Source organism: Centroberyx affinis, unplaced genomic scaffold (assembly GCF_046629955.1).
Source record: "Centroberyx affinis isolate AG114_WGS23_722 - 3 ecotype Tasmania unplaced genomic scaffold, CSIRO-AGI_Caff_v1 ptg001291l_1, whole genome shotgun sequence".
Classification (NCBI taxonomy): Eukaryota; Metazoa; Chordata; class Actinopteri; order Beryciformes; family Berycidae; genus Centroberyx; species Centroberyx affinis.
Genome location: NW_027279797.1, coordinates 337,486 through 358,733, shown reverse-complemented (window position 1 = coordinate 358,733; position 21,248 = coordinate 337,486). Strand labels below are relative to the sequence as shown.

The window sequence follows — 21,248 nt, the reverse complement described above, 5'->3', positions numbered from 1 at the left end:
AAAGCACTATGGATCGTGAAATGAAAAATCAACTGTTTTACTCCACAGTCCTGTGTGGAAAGTAAATTGCTTGGCTACCAAGAGGCTGACTCCCCCAATTGAAACCCCAGGTGTCACAGATGTCAATGTTTTCTGCTGCTTTCACCATGAATAGTAAGTGACAGAAATGTCATATATAGGTCTAATAATAATCCCTAACTCTCCTTTTAAATGCTTGACCTGTGAAATTGTACTAGCAAAATATACTATACTAGAAAAATATCACAAGCCAAGAAAAAATGTGTATATGTCACAGTATCCTTGTGTATGTGTTTGTGTGTGTGTGTATGCGAGTGCGCACATGCTCACCTGACACCACCTGGGAGTTGATGGTAGTCATGGCGACATTGCCCTGTTGCAGACCCCCGGCGGGCACCACAATCCCTGAAGGGTTAACAGAGCTGGAGACAGAGGTCATGGATGGAGAGGAGGTCTGAATTAGTTCCTGGGGGAATCATAGAGAGACACTAGTGAGCAAATGTGAAGAGGCAAATTACGTCATCCTCATTTGAGTGGAAAACTCCCAACAGCACACACTGCCTGGTGATAAATGGCGTAAAATGTACCCGCTCTCTTCTGACATGCCAACAAAAGAAACAGGCTCTCTGTAGCTATGTGTGTTTTTGCAGAGGTTGGATAGAACGAATGTGCATGCACACCTACGTTATGTGACATGAGGGAGCTGTGTCTGGTCCGTGGCTAACCTGTTGCATGCTGAGAGAGGTTTGCGTGGGAGAATAGGGTCCTCCAAGGTCATTGCGGAGAAGGTTGTCGCTGTGCATCTTGGTCTTGAGGCAGGTGATGTAGCGGTTGCAGAAGTCCTTACAGAGCTCATTGACCTTCTCTAACTCCAGCAGGTGGATCCGCAACACCTGAATGGCCTTCACCATCTAAAGGAAACAGAGGCAAAGTGTCTGTATCAGTGACAGGCTTTACAACAGGCAGTAACATACAGTATATGCTCAGAAATCTAGACTGAATTGTCCAAAATCTCCAGAATAATGCACATGAATCTGTTAAAGGATGGATTGTTCCTCTCCCTGTGGCCAAAGATATACACATTTTGACCAAAGTTTTTCCAAAATACAGTTACAAAAAAGAAGTGTCAATACGGATCAGTGGGCTAAAGAAAATAGCATTTATTATGATGTTTCTGACTCATAACCTTTGTCACATACCCCTCCTACTACACAATATAATGCAATTTAATTTTTTTTTGTGCCTGCAAGGCTTTTTGGCATGTTGGATTATCACTTGTAATGAGTTGAATGTATTGCAGATGAAAAGGTAATCTAGTAAACCTCAAATCTAAACGGTTCTATGCCAAGGAAACTAAGCCTACAGCTTCTTTTCTATGTCAACTCTAAGTCAGTCTATAGCTTAATATAAGGATATTTATTAAGCAGTACATGTACAGCAGGCCAACTCACACCTAGACATTTCATGTTTGAACTCTGTCAGACAATCCTCCCCCTGGAATAAGCCGAACAAAGTGGGTTGCTGCCTCAACAGAGCATGGCGAGATAACAAAACAATTTTTTTTAATGGTGAGTTACTTCAGATAACACATAATCGAAACGAATATTAACCTGCAAATAAAAAGAAAAAGCAAACAAAAACACGGGGTACAACAAATGCGCTGATCGTGGCTGCAACTCCCGGCTGGTACAGTACGCCTCCTATGGTTGCGGCTTTGTGGTTATTATTACAGCCTAAGCCTTCACTAGCAAAAAGGAATTATTTGTTCAGGACTAGAGAGTTGGGGGAATACTGACAACCTAACTCTATATGCTCTCATCTTAGACGGTAGCTCAAACTTTCCCAGACTTCTTCCATTCGAATGGAAGTATATTGAAGAAGCAGAGATAGCTGATCATGAGACAATAGTGTATTGTTGGCAAACTCATATGGGAAATGATGTACAAGTGAGACAACATAGCATATACTAGATTGAAACAGCAAACAACACAAGGAAAACCATAGCTGCAATCGGGTAAAACAATGACTTGAGGACGTTTGTAGCCAACCAATGTGGGCTTTTGTAGGCCAATATTGATACTGATATTTTTGGATTGAAGCTGCCGGTAGCCAATATTTTGTGCGAATATTAAAAATAAATTTAATTTGACCATTTTCATGCCAAAAGATTTCCCACAATTGCAAGGATTCTGCATTTCTGTTGTTCTTGGCAGGGTGGGGAAGCCTCTGAAACAGCACTGAGACCATCATGGGACACTAACACTCTCCACTGAAAGCCATGCTAATGAAATTCTTGTAGGGTTAGCAGCTCCTTAAGGCAGGTTTTACAGACTGACACCCCTGAAGTGTTAGGGAGGAACTTCCATCATATCGGAGGTGGATGACATTGACTGGCAAATATCTGATTATTAATAAAAGGCCAATATCAGCCCAATATATCGGTCTAACCCTAGTTTTTACATTTAGTGTTTAGGATAATAGGCTTTTTGAAATCCTTCAGCAAACCTACAGTAAACCCTCACACTATACAGCCTCTCTTCACTTTATCCTTCCATCAACAACCTGGCTCACCCCCCCCCACCCCCCCACCCCCCTCTTACACACTGTAGTGCACTCCGTCAAAGTCACCGGCTCAAGGTCACCAGTATGGACGGAAAAGTGCTTGTCCAAGGAGGAGATAAATCAGCTAATTAAACCGCACTCGTTTAATCAGGGGACCAGTAACTCTTGTGCCCATCTCAGCCAGTCAGGCCCAGTGTAACATTACTGCCCCGTGGAAGAGTTAGTGCCCGCTGGGAGGGATGCCCGCACCCAGTGCCTCATAAAACACACAGATGCAGGGTTAATTGACTGTTCAGCAGTCGTCAGCCTGCCGTCCCGCGCACTATAATGGTGAGAGTACTCTTTATCTTTTTTTTTTTTTTTTTCCTTGTCTCTGTCTTTGTCTCCGTCTGGCTGCGGCTCCTCCTTCTCTTTTCTGGGTGAACATGATCGGGACCCTCCTTCTCCTAATTTCTAATTACTGCTGTGTTGTCGTGGAAGAGGGGAGTGCGGGGGGGGATTACATGAAAAAGGAGGGAATGATTGGTAGCAATAATGATGGGACGCACTGTAAACGGTGGGGCAGACAAGACGGCAGCTCTGTAGCTTTACTGTGAATCGCTTTTAATGTTTTCTTCTCTCTCACTCTTCAATCAAGTCGGGGAGGGTTTCCTAAAAATTGGTCCCAAATTGGAACCGAAAAATGTCGCGAAACGAGAACTTTGTGAAAGCAAACGTGGTTGATGTCGATTCATGCTTCATGTCGTCTGTTATTTCTCAAAGCAGCTGTTGTCTCACCAGGTTGTCCAGCTCTGGATCCTCACTGAAGAAGGGCTTGTGATCTTGCTCCTGCTGGTGCACAAAGTTTTCAATGTCCACGTCGAAGCTGGCCGACGTGATGCATTCGGATCCCTGCGTGGCCTGCTCGCATTTCTCAAACAGCAACGCCAGCAGCGGGAACAACGGATGTCTGAAGAGAGAGAGAGAGAGAGGGAGAGGGTGGGTGTCAGGAGTGAGGGGGTTAATATCTGTTGTCTTTTATTGGACGTTGCTGTTGATAGCATTGCTATATTGTCGCTGGTGTATTAGTAGTGAATGTCAAGGTTATGAGCTTGTAAATGTTGACATGGCATGCCGAAAATCCCTGCTTCTGGACACTCTTACCCTGTTAGATCTCATCAATCTGTGATGTTCAATGTATTCCAGGAGTTATTTTGTGATGAAGTGTTGTCATTTACTTGGTCTACCCACTTTCCCTCAACCTGCCTCGTCTACTTCTACTTTAGTAAGCGAGTTCCCAGAAGCGTTCCCAGGCGTATGGAGATATAAATACAGCTAGCCAGCCAGTTCGAGAACGTTAGGGTGGGTCTATGATCACAGCCACACCTATTCAAAACACAACATGTCTTGTGGCTGCATTTCATTCTGGTCTATTGAGGCTGCTGTCAGTGGAGGAATTGGTCTCTCTCCTCTTCTACAATGGATTTCTCCCTGTATGATTGTTGATCGTTGGTGCAAAATGGCAGCTCTAGAAAGAATCCCTGTCTGACTGACACCAAAACCTTGACGCTCAAACATTTTCTCCTATCAAAATCCATTGTAGCTGCACTTAAACTAGACATGACGTGACATCACATTGTCTCTGTTTGACCAGTTATCTGTGGGAAAGAGACAAATGCGCGCAGAAATGCAAGGTGCATCTCCTATAGCTGTTTTTTTTGTGTGTTTTAGGATGGATACAGCACATTAAATTTGCCAGCCACATCACCTTGTTCACACAGGTACATTATGAACAGCTCACCATATTCATCATATTACCACATCTGTTGTTTCCTTTCACAGTACATTCACAAAGATGCATTAATGGACTCTCGAATAGACTGACTAAATAGAGCAGGAGAATTCAAGACATGACATGTGCTCCACTCCAAAGCACTTTTCCTCCCTCGCTGTACTTTTAATAGCGCGGCAGTTCCATGACATTCCCTAAAGGACATGCTGAACATACGGACAAGGTTCAACTAGAGATCAAAAAAAGATCTTTAAGTGGATGGGACATGGTCCAGTGAGAGCACTGGGCTTGTGAGTGTCACCTACATTGTTACCATCTGCCTTTTATAGGGAACGTCAATCATATAAGATCCCCCAGATACACTGTGCAATGGTCCAAATTGTACTGCTGTATGTAGTACAAGCCCAATTATTAAGCATTTCCACTACTGGGAAAGCTTCTGCCACAATTGTCAAGGTGAAAGACTTCTAAGATACATTGAAATCGAGAGAAAAAAACTAGAAGAACAATTGGATTTACTGTCATTATGAAAGTACCAGTCATCTACTGCACAGTATGTGATCAAGAGGACTAGACTAAACCTCCTCATAACAAACTGTTTTAAGGCGGGTTCTGCATTTTTCTGCATTGTCGAGTAATTCTCAAGGATCTTCCTATAGAGTTCCTTTCCTGCAACATCAGCTCTGCTTCAAGTCTGAGGGTTTAGACCTTACTAATGCTGTAAGATCCAACTAACGTCCATATTTTCAATTCAATGGTAGCTGCAGTGTAAGTTTCATAAAGAGACTAGATACAAGAGTCATATTATCCTACGTACTGTACACTCTCAGCAGAAATTCAGAAGGTCTTGAGGTTTACTGTATACCTTTGGCTATCCCTGATCTTTAAAGGTATGATCTAGTTTTAAACTATAACTAATAAAAAATCTGCATTATTCCAAATGATTTGGACATTTCAGTCTACAATTGCAAACATAAAAAAGTGTCTCCCCCATATGAAAAGAGTTACATTTAGTAGTAGTGGCTCCTGTTCTCCCCTAGTCACCCTCGCCAACTGTCCCTTGTGTTACCTTTGACTTAGAGGTAACCCACAGCAATTTCTCTAAATATGTCATTGTCAAATGAATTACGATAAGGGCTCTTGGCAGTATGTTATATAACCCTGTAAGCTGCTTACTATTGGCATATTTCATTATTTCCTCATCCAGCGGCTATGCACTGCGTACACGGGAAGGGATCCGCAAGGAGTCAAGCCAAATTTAATGGTGATGTCTGAACTACTAGGACAACAGTGAGTTTTAGCTGATAAAAGTGGTTGTAAGTCTTTAGTTTGTTTTAGCTCCTATATTGCAGATGTGAAATCATGCTCATGAACTTTTAATAAACATGGCACATATCTCAGCATGTAAAAATGGTTTTATGACTTTATACCCCGTTTCCCTCCCAGATTGCAATTATTTGGCCCTTCCTGGAGAGGAGATGGATGGAAAGTAATATCAATCGTACCACATATACCACAGACATTTTCATAATCCAACTTTCCGTGAAGTACACTGATGAGGTCAATCCAGGTAAAAGCCATTATCCTTTATTGATTTCCTTTATTAAATCTATACCAAGCACAAAGGAGGAGATGTAGATAAAGAGAAGCAGGCGAGTTAGAGAAGGATTTTTAGGTTTTGAGACAACTGAGATGTGGATTGTGAAAAAGGGGCTGCAACTTGATGTCCCTAATATTTTGTACATTCAGTGTATTCTCATACAACCACAGCTGTTTATTAGAAAGGACCTTGCATACCTTTATTTCTAGAATCTACTGAAATATTGAAATTGAAGATTTTGGTGACATAAACTGGACGTGATTACCTCTCCTCTTATCATGAGCTTGCAATTACTATTTTGTCACCTATGCCCAATTTAGGACAGCTTGAGTTTACATACTGATCAAAGAAATTCTTGTTATGGTGAATTATTTCTTCATTAATTTCATCTAAATTTAGTTTACCCACCTTTTTACACACAGAATAGAGTTTACCCACCTTTTTGGGGCTCACATTAAAACCTTATGAGATAAATTAATAGCATACATCATAGTAAGTAGTATCAAGTTACTGTCTATGAGGATAGACTCTTTAAAGGAAAAAAGTTAAATTAACGTTTTTCTGAAAGTATAATTGATTTTTGGTAATATTGGTGGTTGTTTGCCTTATGATGATCACCAACTGGCCGTCATAGTCTACCCAGCTTTTTATTTGACACTGTGTCATTGTTGAGGATGTGCGTGTGAATGCGAGAGGCATGTGAGGGAAACAGTATACTGTGGGGGTCTGCACTGGCATGGCAGCGGGCTGGGCCCCTGCTCAGACTCTAACCCATGGCTCTCATTTGCAGCCTTTAATAGTAGTCTATATTATACTCTAATCTGCCTGATCCCAATTTAATGCCGCTCCCTCAGCCAGACGTGGCAGGAATACTAAAAAGGGGGGTCACGTGCAGAGTGGCGAGCCTCGTCTATTTAATGTGTGTGTGTGTGTGGAGAGAGCGAGAGAGAGAGAGAGAGAGAGAGAGAGAGAGAGTCTGGGTTGGGGGTGAAGGAGAGGAGGAGTATAACGGAGAGCTAACAGGGCGGCTCTGCCGGCACTGCAAAACATGTCTCAAGTTATTTACTCTCATATTCAGTCTTAAATATTTATTTTTCTTCAAGCAAGTGATTAATTCTGCCAATAAGGTGCGATAATTTAACATGTTTTTGAGTGTCAATATCTTGAAACAAGACAGAATAAGGCAGATCACGGCACTAGTTTCAAGAAGACGACACTTGATTTGAATCTTGAAGTTGATTTGCATCGAAAACAAGAAATTATCTCACCCTGCTGGCAGATTTGACTTGTTTTGACAAAAATATGATTTTCAGATTCAATACTGGATTAAATTACATCATGATGGATATTTTTGCAGTGAAAATATTCCAGCAGCATGTGTGGGGTCTATGACTATTTGACTAGTTGGCCCAGCTGTGTCAGTTGGGTGGCAGTTACTGAATATTTACAAATCCAATGTATTTACAAAAACAACAAGATTGACATAACTCTTTGTCTTTCATTCTCAGTAATTTTCCTCAGTTTTTGATCCAGATCCTGGATCCACCTGGCCAATCACATTGAGACTTTATTGGTCGTGCCCTCTGCAAACACTGACACACGCGCTTACTCACACACACATATTCACAGACATCCGCTGTCATGGAGATGTGGTACTGCTGGGCCTATGGGACCCTGGGGCATTGTGGGTAAGGCTACAGAGTACACAACACCTTTATTGGCTGGTTGATACCCACACCTCCAAGTGCTCAGTACAGAACAAACACCAGTAGCCAAGCAGTAAACAAAACAAACACAGCAATTAAAGGTGGTAATCCATATCGCAGTGGAAGGCTTTAAATATTAAAGAAAGAAATGTGGCTCATGAAGTCGATGACATACATGCTCAATCTAACTGTACCAGGAAATATTGACAACTTTTTGAGTGAGTTTCCATAGCGCATAACATATAACATTCCTAATAGACTCGTAACTTGTTTCATGACACATTCATGAAAAGACAATCAACCTTTATGAATGCTTCATTATGCATAGAGGTAATGTATATTTAACAAGATTGCATAGCATATTTCAAAATAAAAGCTCACTGGAACAAAAGAAGTTCCAATGTGGCTCTAGAATAACTCTATATATCAAATGATAATGGCACTATTGTCCAGTATATAGTATGTCCAGTATAAAAACATGTTGTAAAGGGCCACACAGAAGAACTCTTTGTTTCCAGCTCAACATATATGACCACTCCACCCTTAGAGGATGATGATTATTGTTATTTAATGTGATATTCACCTGATTCATTGAGCTGAGAGTCATTTAAGAACTAGGTGAAACAAGAATACATGTTTTATTTTAATGACCATATAAACACTGGGGAAAATGAGCAACTTAGCATAGTGGCTAATGTGAAATCCTCTTAAATTAATCATAACTGATAAGATAGTTTGTTGCGTGTCAGTTTGTTAAGTAATCCTGTAAACTATATTCTATTTGCATTTATCTCCTATTTTTTTGCTGTTATAATGTCCCAGTTTCCCATCTGGATCGTTAATGTCTTGTCTCATCTTATTCATTTTGTTTTGTTCATTTATGGATGTGTCGACAAATGTCATGTGCCCTTCATAAATACGTAATAAAAAGCCATTAAAAAGAAAGTGGTACAATTTAACACATAGCAAGAAATATTTTCAACATGCAATTTTGCTATTACTACTGAGAAACCTCATTAGTTTGGAATATTTTGGCACTACTACGATAATTTGTTTCTTTAGGCTGGGTGCATTCTGCAAGATTTTGACAAAATATAGTGTCAACAAAGCCAAGAACAAGAAAGACAATTGTGGTGAAACTTCCACATCATCGTGGATCATCATTTTTTTTTTTTTTTTTTTCCCAGAAGCTTTCTTGTAGCACCAGTCTAGAAAGTTTGACGGAAAGAGTTCAGAGATGATGTTCAAGAGAAACTACTATGGGTTTTTGAAGTTTGATGTTGATTTCTAACATAATGAGCATCATTTTTTTTTTCATTTTTTTATGGTTAGATGATGCAAAGCTCGTAGGACTGAGTGAGAGCCGAACCTTCCACTGCAGACATTTCTGTCTTTGGGGAACCTATCCAGTGTTGGAACTCCAGTACTCAGCAACAATGGAGGCACAGACATTTCGGCTAGTTTGGCAAGTAGCTGGCTGGCTATTGTCTGACAGACTATGGGGCACCTCATTAAGTATGCATATTGTCAACCAATCAGAGCATTCATTAAAGCCTGGGTGTGAGTGACATCATTTACGCCAGGAAGTAGATTGGAATTCTAAATCTGTTTGATCCTGTTGACAATCACAAGGACAGTTTTTCAGTGGGCAGTAGTCAAAGTTCCACAATGCTGACAGCTATAATAAGCTCGATAACTTTACATTAACAGGATCTTTGTTAAATTCTATTGTGAAATTGAGAAATGCAATTCTAATTGCACCGGACCTTTAAGCTCTGCTACTTTGTCACTGGTGCTCAGAGTTTGAATAAAGGACGTACGAGGCTCAGGCTATCAAAGCAACATTGCGAGCGTTTGGCGTTGAAGAACCATCCATCGCAGACGACATACTATCGAGCACAGTGGGATCTGGCCATCTTAGAGCGAGGTGAAAACACTACCCTTCGGTGCTTTCTGTGACCTTTACACAGGAAGTCAGGATCAAGGTAGATGGGGTGTGCAGGGGCATGCATTTTTATGAACGCGAAGGTAACTGCGCGCGCCGCGTGTGTCCGCTGGTGTGTGTTGTGTGTGTGTGTGTGTGTGTGCGCACGCTCAGGCGATGTGTGTTCGCCGGTCTGCCGCTACCTCCGACCACTCCGAGCCCCCCCACGCCGGGTGCCAAAAGCGGCAGGCTCTATCTGCAGTGCGACGGAGTGGAGATTGCCGGCTGGGGGATCATTACAAGGGCCATAAAAGAGCGATTTACAGGACGGCCGGCGAGTAGAGTCAGCACGGTCCCCCCCACCCTCCGGCGCTGCGCCGTGCTGGGTCACCAACGAAAAGCCCAAAACGGTGAATCAAAGGCCAGCGGGGTACGTGATGACTTAAACATGAAGGTGAGGGACGTGGCAGCTCTAGTGCCATCTGCTTTACGGTCGGTGAGCCAAAAGGCTGAAGGAGGAAGTAAGGTGCCACTCGGTTTCTGATCTTCGATCGGTGGGCAATGCAGAGTGTACTAGATAAACGGGGAAAATATGTGTACATGTTTTAGAGGTAGAAACAATTTTGTCACGCCCATTCAAGTCAAGTAAGCGACGTGTATCGCTGTTGTCGGGTGAAAACCTTGGATCTTAGTTCCTTTTCAGGAACTAAGAAAAACGCCCTTGTTTTTAGCTTGACCACCATGCGTTTTTCTGTTTATCCAATGGGGCTTGAAGGGTCTCATTAGCCTTTAAACATGAAAATCACCAAAATTGGAGGTACGAGCATTTCACCCGACAGCGGCGATATTATACCTGTGGATGCAGAGCTGTACACGGAAAACGAACTCAAATCAATGCAGTTTAGTCGTCTAAGCCATGTTTGCCTCTCCAGGTTTGCTCTGTCCTTGGTTTTTGCAATAATCTGGAAGGCCACCAAGGGGGTACAGAAGGAGGTGGGGGGGGGGGGTTTAAAGGTATGTGTTTGTGTGTGTATGTGGGTGTGTGTGTGAGAGTTGGGGGCGTCTCTCTCTCTCTCTCCCTCTCTTTGCTCCCCACTGTTTGCCATCCTAATCAGGCCTGCTGTATGCCCGTATATTAGAAAGCGGTTTGTGGTGGAGTCCCGCTGTGTTTGCTCCTGACAAGGCCCCTGTTTCCCCAGGCTACATGTCTGAAGCATACCCTGTGCAAGAGTGAGGGGGGGGGGTACACACACACACACACACACACACACACACAAAGACCCCCTAGCACTGCATCTTAATAAATTCTGTCTCCCTTTCTCTCTCTACCTTTCATGGTCCCTTTTTCCATTCTCATGTCTTGTCCTGAACTTTACTCGGGTTTCTGTTTCTCTCAGCCTTTGGTTTGCACCCGCTCTCCCATCCCCACCCATAACCTGCAATGCAGGCTGTAGGCATGGTGATACGTTACAGTATACAGTGCCAGTGTGCAACTCTGGCTGAGCTCCAAGGCAGATGTAGACAGATGGGAGGTGTACTGTAGCCTTTCTATCAACAGAGAGTAACACTGTCAGGAATCCCCTGTTTGTTTTCACTGTACTCACTATCTGCTTGGTGTTGAGACTCGTCCCTCCAATGAATAGAGGATGTTGAGTTCAGTGCTGAGCATTTCTTTCTCATACTAAACTTTTACCGTGTTGTAAAAATATATAGACGTACCACTAGATTCTGCAGCTAGTAATGACGCCTTCTTTTGATGAAAGTGTTTATGTTGTCTAGCAAACATAGCATTTCAATCTGAATGGATGGATGCTGTTGTCTTTCCAGAGGGGATTATTTGACAGCTGTGAAGTGCACATAATGTTCTATTCTTTTTTCCAGAAAACCTAGCTAATGCTTGCTTCAGGCCAATCTTGTGCCAAGCAAAGATAACACGGATTGCTAACTTGGCCATGTAAAAAAAAAAAAAGAAAGAAAGAAAAAGAAAATTGCGCGGACTTCCTTTCTCATCCAAAGTCAAGCAGTGAGGAAACTCATAAAAATATATCTGAAAGAAACAGCCAATAAACCACTTGAGCTTTGACACACTTGCCTGCATTCAGCAGCGGTTGAGCACCAGCACACGCTGACCTGCTAAATGGAGGAGGCACGGCCTGTTTTAAGCCCCTCAAACAGTGAGAGTCTTTAGGCCGCTGGAAAAGCAGCATAGTGGTCGGGGATGCATTGATGCATTGTAGCGGTGAGGGTAAACAGACTTTATGGTGCATTACCGAGGCAGGCGAACATGCGGGCGAGCACAAATGCTCACAACACCATCCTTGGATACGTCAAATTAAAAGTGCTCCCATCGCGTATGATATGGGAGGTCTTTACCACTCAAAGTGCCTTCAATCCGCACTTTATGCCTTGCACAAGCAGTACACACACACACACACATAAACACACCAGGGTCCCTATGAATTCCTGTATCTGTAGGAGTTGAGCAACTGTCAGCATGACAGCGTGTTAAACTCCCCACACATACACACACAAACACTAAAATCCTGCCTCAATGCAAAATACTCAGGCTGACCAGCATGAGAGGGGCTTTCAGCAAAGACCCACTATGGAGAGGAGTGAATGATAATATGCCCCATACAGGGCTTTGCACTACAACACTGGCATCTTTCTAAAAGGATCCCAACACTGTCAAAGGAGTGAAAAAATCCTTTTTTTTTTTGCTTTTAATTCTGTTTCTATTTTCTCCTTACTTACCCACTTTCTGATGCAAATCATGCATTTGCATATCATGAAGTGCAGTTTCTTAACCATTTAGATGTTCAATATGTTTGATAAAGGCAGTTGCAAGAAATAAGGATAGAAAGATTTTTTAGACTATTTAGGCAATAGCTAGGTGTTACCTTCAGTATGTTACCTTCAAGCCATTTCGAGGCCTATGTGAATGTACTGACTGTAGCTCTCACACAGCAGATGTGTACTGCTGCCTGTGTGAGGACTTGCGCAAACACAGTTGACTTACTGTGCATCACTGATTCCCTAAGTTCTGCACTTGTAAAGCAAGCAAGCAGTTTACTCAAACTCATAAAAGTTTTGCCTTCAAACTGCATGTTCTGGTAAAGACTCTCCTTGTACCCGAGTTGCTTCAGAAGCATCACAAGGACGTTTCCATAAACAAACCAAAAAAAAAAAAAAGATTATAATGTCTCTTTCAATTAAGCACATGTTTCCATCTGTAAGCCGACTCAACTTCTATCAGTGGTGAACATTATATCCGCAACCTGAAACACAAAACCCGTACCAGGTTTTTTTAATAAGATGCAGAGAATCCAGAAGGATCTTTATAGTAAATGCCACAACTCATTAGGCTAATTACCCTATCACACATTCATTCCGCTGTTAATAACGAAGTAGGCAGCGAGACAGAGAGAGGGAGAGAGGAAACTACACATCTCCACATAAAGCTGCCATTCCAGCAATTAGTGAAAAGAAACATTAAAGCCCACACACACTTCCTGAGCAAAGGGGGGGGGGGGAAAAAAAGAAATAAATAAAAATTACAGAGATGCTGATTCTCCACGCTCATCTCCTTTCAAAGTTTACAGCCCCCTTATGAATGCGGCGCAGAGGCAGGGACATCAGTGCAGCCGGATGCTGTTGGAATAAGAGCGGGTAAAGGTGACAAGGTGTGTTCGGTTGTCTGCTGCTTACATGGGCAGAAATTATTTCAAAAATCCGGTTTGTCTTCTCACTTACAGCCACAGATAATCATATTTTAACTGGTGGATGTTCAATTCTTGCTGCTCCTTGAGCTCGGTGCTGCCTTTCACACCGCTGAGCACAACATTTTAATTGATCATCATAGAGATTTACAGACACCGCTAGTTTCTATATTCTCCGCAGCACAATTTAGCTGGTAAGTAAGTCGAGTTTCCGTCCTGGGTGCTGTTTTGCTCTCCATCTTTACGCTCCCGCTTGGCCACATAAAGACACAATGTTTCTTTTCATGGCCTTCTGATGATGCACAGCTATATTTGCCTGTAAAACCCAGTGATATTGGCCTTGATGGTCTTAAAGGATTGTTTAGGAGACATTTAATGCTGCGTGTCTAAACTTTCTTCCAGTTTCACAACATTTTAATGATGCTTTATCAGCTCATTAATTGATGGTACCTTAGAAAAGATGAGTAGGCCCAACTACAAGCCAAACTTTGTCCTAAGTATTTAAATCTTTGTTGAATCTCCTTTATTCTAATAAGGCCTACGTCCATCCATTATCTTCGATCTTTCTATCCTTTTCTCAATTTCTTCTTAATTGACCTGTTTATGCAAAATCCCCTACTTGAAACCTTAAACTGATTGATTTCATTAGTTGACTCGTTAGTCCTCTGACAATGACCCCGCCCACAGCCATACCAATAACAAACCAACACTGAATTATCATCTGCTTACATATCAGTTACATGTGAAGTGTGAAAATTTATTGAAATCTGTCCATTTATGTACTTTCTATGAGAAGCAATACATCATTGCATTGCAGCAGTGAGATTTTTGTAGCCTTTGCAAAAAAAATGGAAAAGTATATATAGTATGTAAAGTATATATATACATACAATGTAGCCTGCAAATCGGTTTATGCAAAAAATATAAGTCATGTTTTAGGAAATTGTAATGTGCATGTTATATAATAATTTTTTTTGTCTGTTTTTACTCTTTCTCCAATACAGGTATGTGTTTCTTTTTTCTTTTATCACCAGGTAAATAGCACAATCATGTGTGCATGCTGTAATACAGAATTGCAACTTGTGATACACACTGTATGCACCAGAGCGTGGGCTGGTGTTCATCTTTTAATCAAAACTATTTGAAAGCAGGGTCGTTGTGAGAAAGCCTCCTACTCAAAGAAATTTTGTTGCAGAAAGAAATAAGTCAAGCGCATCCATTTCATCATATAAAAAATAACATTTATAACATTGGATCAGTATAAATATCAGAACCATTAGTAGTATATGGTCCCTGCTGCTGGACTGCACGCTTTAATTGCTCATGCAAATGTTTGTGACGTGAGTAAGATGGAAGAGAAAAAAAACACACTTCTGTCATAATGCAATATGGAGCTACAGCCATGCAAGAAGGTAAATAAGGAGGTTTGATGATGCTGAGTGCTTATGCAGTCAAACATATGATTACTGATCATGGTTTCAACTCTCTACTCATGTTCCCTCCATTTCAAAACGAGAATGGCAAGTTATCCAAGATAACTACACCGTGTTCATCGGATTCAGACAATCTAAAACAAACAAACAAACAAACAGCTCAAAAAGTTCTTCCCCTGTCTGTCAAACTCTTGCTCTAGCTGTTATGGCACCCCAGTTTGGCTGGATTTGGGCAGCATACAAGTGATGGAACTTGCTTGGCAAAGTTTGTGTTTCACCTACTGTATGAACCAGAACATGGACTGGTACACCAGCAACTCAGTGAGCTGAATGAAATGTGTTTCGGTCTGTAAATGCAATTTTCGGTGAATTAGCCACGTTTTAGAGGGACTTGTTCAGTCACTGTGTGGCCTACAGTTTGTCATGCTGTTGTGTCAGGTTGGCAGTGCATTTTAGAAAGAGAGAGTGCTGTCAAACTCAACCAGTCTGGTTGTGGATCTAGCTATCATTTTAAAATGGATGTTTATTACAAGGTTTTCAAGTGCAACAGGTGTTAGTGTGCACTGACGTTTGAATCTATGGCTATAGGTTTGATAGATTTAAGGTCATGCAATCATGGAAATCAAACTTAAGGGTATTTTGATGATTATAAACATGTTAGAAGAAATGCTGTGTAGCGTTTAACTGCATCATGGAATCCAGGGTAGAGAAATCTTGGAATTCTGACTCCAATCCAATGGTACAGGACGTACCACTGGATTTTTCCTAGTAAGAAGTCAGAATATTTGACTTTCCAGCATTAGCATTAGTCTGCATGGACTCCTGAGATATAGTGATAGTATAGCTAAAGTTTTTTAAGAATCATAAGACAACACAGGTGTACTCTGGCATTTTATAACAAGTGCGTTTGCACTTTTTAGGTGCTCTGGTTGTGAGGGTATGCATGAGTGGAGTAATTGAAACTACACTGACTTTAAAAACTCCACCTGTTAACACCAAAGCGCTGTGGTAGAGACAAGAGAATCGCTTAACAAAACATTTAATTAATGCGATGACTTAAGCACTACAGTTAGAAAATCACCGAGCTGCTGTGTGGATGTACAGTGCACCAGCCTCCAGCTGGCTGATGCTTCCACTGTACTGCCTGGTGTATGAGCACACGTTGTATTTTCCATATGCAGGGCTCTTGTGCCTCTTGCATACTGTAATTCCCCTAAGCACTGCGCATGGCAAAAAGCGTTACACACTATAAGCTTATAGCTTATAAAACAAATTACATTAGCTGTTCAGTTGCTACTGATAATGAGCAAGCAAAGTAGCCTGGTGTTACTGTATTCTCCACAGAAGAGATGAAGGCAGCCGATCAGCTGGGGAGCTGAGACTGCATTCAAATAAACTGAGAATTAATTTGGTCTGTGTCATCGCCACAAATGTGGACTGCACAGAATCTGTACTTGTTGTGTCGGAGCTTGGCCGCTGCTGTGAGCCTCTTCTCCACTCGCCTTCCTGTGTGCGTGTTTCAGGGAAGGAAGGGGAGGGAAGCGTTAGGAGGCTCCAAAAAAGCCTGTGTGGATATGGAGAGGGGAGGGGGGTGATTTGGACTGTTCCCACCCCCCCCCCCCCCACCCACCCCCCACCCCCACACACCACCACCCCCCCTCTACCACCCGCAGCCACTCCAAAGATGGCTGCTCACATCAAAGGGAGCCCTCGTATCTCAGAGGAGCTTAGAAATTCCGCCCCGGGCTTGGTGAGGACTTTACAGCAGCACGCCTCGGGGCTGAGCGCGGGGGCTCGCACCTACTCAGACAGGAGTGGCGGATACCCGTGGGTGGGACCCGAGGAGCCGGGGCACACGGCCCCGGCGCAGGCTGCGGTGTCATCAGCGCAGGACGGGGCGGCCCGTGTCTCTTTTGGCTTTTTCCGACAAATCTGGCAGTTTGTTGTTAGCGCGCCGCCTCGCACTGGGAGGCTGCCCGGCTCGATTAAAAATGTCTGTATTTTGAATAATTTACTTCATAAATAGATAATACAAGCTCATTATAAGCGTACATCAATATTCTAGCAATAAGCTGTGCGAGGAGTGAGGTGTTTTTTTTTTTTTTTAAATTGGTGTTTGGGTTTGAGCCAGCAGTGATTTTCTTGTCTTTTTCACACCTAGAAAGGTGTTGCCTTGACAGCTGATACATGGCAGATAGAAGCATGACACTGGGAACAAATGTCTGCAAGGTGATCTTTACACATTATAAAAGTAAAACAAAAAACAGGTAATTGAATTTTTTTTTTTAAATGGCTACCTACAGTTAATTGTAGAAATAGTCAGAAAATGAATTTCAGGTAGAAACATATATCAGTTTTTTTTAATTTTTAATTTTTTTTCATTTGTCATTTTACAATGAAACACTTCAAGTAGTTTTTTATGGTTTGTTTTAGACTACTTGGGCAGTTTTTACCACTTACACAATACAATGGGAGCCAGAAAGTTTAGACAATCACTGGAAAGTATTTAAAAGTCATTCATTCATGTCTTTACCCGCTTATTCCTATTCATGGTCACAGGGGGCTGGAGCCTATCCCAGCATGCACTGGGTGGAGGGCTGGGAAACACCCTGATCGCCAGTATATCACAGGGCTATTTGAAAATCAGTGTAGTATATTCAAAGAAGAGAGGACAGAGAGTGCTTCTATTAGGTTTTGATGTGCTGAAGGTGCTCTTTGGTTCGGGGATGTTGCTCAGTGAAAAATGAAGGGCAGTCCTCCAGCAAAACTTTAAAAAGCGTTTATTTCATGGCTAGTTCAAAAGAACGTATTAAAGACAAAGCTTTTGGCCATGCTGTGGCCTTCATCAGGGGGCAGCACACCAAGTCAACAAGTCATTTTATTACACTTTGCTACCCCAAGCATCTGGTATGCCAAGCAGGCTAAAAGAAATGGCAATAATTATTCCCAAATACTATTGGACCTAGGTCTGCTTGCAACAAATAGAACAGCCACAGTGACAGTTTGGGAAATTGTTGGGATTTTTTCTCTGCCAAGGTTTAACAGCAGCACATTCTGTCTAAGTGGAATATCCAAAATAGCAGAGAATATCTTTTCTATGACGACTGCTGCTGCTTAAATATACAACAGGTTCATTAGCTGTGACCAGGCACTGTAACTGACTGAGAGGCACATCAACAACCACAGTGTACCAACAGCTACCTCATCACTTTTGCTTTCTACGTGCAGCTGTGCACTGTTTACAGAGCACAATGCCCAAGGCACTGCACCCACTATAGTATAAGAATATGATGCAGTGCAATATATCCATCTTAATAGTCATTTAGTTTAGGATTGAGTCTTAAAATCCTTTTCAAACAAGTGAAAAATCTGCCAATGCAAATCTATCATTTTCTTGATGCTAGTCGATCTGCCTTATTTAAAGTTTTTCGCACTTGTTTCAACCAAATTCTCAAAGCAGGACAAACTGCACTGGAGACAAATGGAAGTATTTAGATGGATTTCTTCACTTGTTTTGAGGAAAGTAAGATTTCACGACACCATTCTACACTAAATTATTTGCTATGGTCGATAGTTTTTGCAGTGTACAATCCAATATGCTGGAGGAACAACTTTGGGTGAAGTAAAAAGTCAAAGGCAAACTGTATTCTGCACAGTGCCAGAAATAGCTGGACAAAAATCAAGCCAAAATGACATTTATTTACAAAAAGGCATAATGACTAAACGTCTGGAAAAGTGAATGTCTCAGCTGATGCTATATGAAGTGCTCCATGATCCGTGCTCTATTTTGGGCAACTTGTAATTATTTGTTTGATTCTGGCAACCATATGACATTTCACCACAAATAGAGGCTTTATGAGTCCAAATCTTTGCGTCCCCCTCCCAAGATAGATCTATAAAACCTATAATAACACACGAACCTTTCATGGATCACGAGATTTAAAGCCACTGGGGGAACCAACCAACCTGTAAACGGCCCTCTTGTCTGACTCCAGCTGGGCCTGGGGGTCAAGGGTCACACTGACAGCGGTGTTTCCTGCTGCAGAGGCTGCTGGGATATGGACCTGTTGGGTCTTGGTGTTCTGCTGAGTGGTGCCCGTCATCTGGGGAGGCATAAAATAATCGCATGAGTTACTTTAGCCTTGAAGGATAATTCCTGTCATTCTCATGTGATGTTCAGATGTTTTGTAGCCTGAGAGCAGTCGGAGGACTAGGTGAGACTGGTGAGAATGGTTTGGCTCACTGGTAGTAATGCAACATGTTTCAAATTTGGGGCAAAATCATCATCGTTTAAGAGAAAAACAAGTCATTCATTTAAGAATATTCATAGTGATTTGACCATCCATCCTGTTTGAATGGGAATCTACGCTTCTATGTTTTTCCAGCTAAGCCCCGCCTCTCCATGTGTATATATGGTCACTTAGTCCCCTTGTTATCATTTGAATCCAGGCTGAAACACTGGGTCTGGAAGTATCCTAGTCCTATTTCATTTGCTCACTGCCAAATGAGAGGAAGAACTATTTTCTCGCGGCCCCCAGACCCCGAACTCTCCCGCCCGTCATGAGCACGCAGCTGCGAGTTAGAAGGCCGAAGCTAATTTTTTTTTTTTTTATCACATTTCAACAGCAATGGGGTGCAACACGCATCTGACGCCCACAGCCTACAAATTATTAAGTCGCTGGAATGAATCATTGTTGCTTGACAGGTCACTAGCCTTGTAATAAAGCTGTTAAGCGTAATGAATGAGACAGGATAGATCCGGTAATTGAACGAGGCGTGCTCCGGTCGCATCGCTCCCGTTTTAATGAAAAGTATTCGAGTAGCATTTAGCGATGGCGCCGGTGGCTGAGCGGTGTCACTTCAATGAAGCCCGAGCTTATCAGTGGACAAGTCATATTCAGATGACCTCACCGCTGTACCAGTCCTTTTGGCCCGTGGGAGTTGGGATCCATCAAAGAACCTCTGAGGAACCATAGGAGGAACATACAGAACCAACGACATTGCAGAGTTAATGGTTCCATGTCAACTTCAGTTAACTTCTTTTGGTTGCTATTTGTTCAGTGGGACGGGCAGGGAAATGGCAAGCTTTTACGAACATGATCCATTGTCTACACACATCCTTTACCCCACTTCTCTCACAGGAAATGAGTCCAACCACCTCACCCCCCTCCACCCCCCCCCCCCTCTCTTTTTTTTCTCGAGTCGGGGCGGGGTTGGGGAGGAAGCTTCAAGTCTTAATCCCGGCACCAAATGGGAAATAAATTAGCTTCTTCACACTTAACTAGCTCTCATTTGCATTTGCCGAGCACGCAGACTGCGGCTCGGGAGCTCTCCCCTGGCACTAATCCTCTGGGCGAAAGAAGACGGAGGTGGTGTGTGGACGAGGAGGGGGAGGAGGAGGAGGAGGAGGAGGGGGAGGGGGGGGGGGTGGGGGCGAACCTGCTACTACTTCCCATCGCCCGGGATGGGCTGCCGCATTAAGACAAAGCCCGGGTTCAGCCGGAGCTTACGCTTGCGTTAATTGCGCTGACCTGTCGGCGGCGTCCCGTGTCACGTTGAGGGGCTTGACCCTTTTTTTTTTTTTTCCTCCACTTTGTACAGTTAAATTGTTTGACACGTGTATCCCTCCTGATACATATTTATAACGATGAAGTGGTAACTCACCCTGATGAAAAAAATCACTCTAATATTCCTATAGGGACTTACATTGTGCTCAGCAGTGTGTTAAGTGACCTTACTGTATTTTACGGTATTTTTAATCTCCTATGGTATCACTACCATACACCTATAATATTGCTATAATATTCCTATAGGGACTTATTATTGTGTTTGTGGTGCTCAATAATGACTTTATAGTGATCTTACTGTACTTTATGGTATTTTTTTTATATCTAATACGGCATCATTATAATAGGACATAATATTCCTATAGGGACTTGTAGTGTGTTTCTGTCTGGGTGCTCAATAGTGAGTTTATAGTGACCTCATTATTCACTACAATATTCCTATAAGGACTTATAGTTTTGCTGTGATATCTGTATATTATCCTTTTAAAACTTATTATAGGATTATTATAGTTACTTAGTTAGGCTTACTGCCTAAAACTTAAGTTATTTAAACATTAGTTCTTCCAGTGGAATTACATGTTGAGTATATAAGTTGTCTGGGTATTTGAAGTGTGAATACTGGTGAATACTGGTGAAAGTCCCTGACCTGTTGGCTCTCCTGGTACGATGGTGGAGGAACGCTCTGGGTGGCCATCATTGTCACTGCTGGTGCTGGGGACACATGTTGCATCATGGGATAGCTTCACATCGAGACTGGGAAAGACACACACACACACACACACACACACACACACAGAAGGAAAAAAAATAATAATTCATGAATCAAGTGGAAGCAGCGATTGTAAATTCTATTTCAGCAGCAGCCACCAGGTGCTGCTATGATTAAATAATAGGAGAGCGGATTTTTAAGCAGCGTCTCACTCACTCCGCTCTCACACGTCTCTTTCG

The 21,248-nt window shown here is 42.3% G+C and overlaps 1 protein-coding gene across 2 annotated transcripts in view; it reads right to left on the bottom strand.

The window, feature by feature from the left end:
• The window catches only part of LOC139649084 (homeobox protein PKNOX2-like), a 30,799-nt gene extending 9,766 nt beyond the window's left edge, over positions 1-21,033 (bottom strand). The window contains exons 1-6 of one of the 2 annotated variants that reach the window (XM_071525393.1): positions 20,947-21,033; positions 18,700-18,836; positions 8,337-8,348; positions 3,358-3,529; positions 744-929; positions 349-484 (exon numbers count right to left, since the gene is read on the bottom strand). In XM_071525393.1, the coding sequence (XP_071381494.1) occupies positions 349-484; positions 744-929; positions 3,358-3,529; positions 8,337-8,348; positions 18,700-18,836; positions 20,947-21,033 (730 nt within the window). The remainder of the gene's footprint in view (positions 1-348; positions 485-743; positions 930-3,357; positions 3,530-8,336; positions 8,349-18,699; positions 18,837-20,946) is intronic. The other variant, XM_071525392.1, reaches the window with a different exon arrangement.
• Positions 21,034-21,248: the final 215 nt, after the last annotated feature.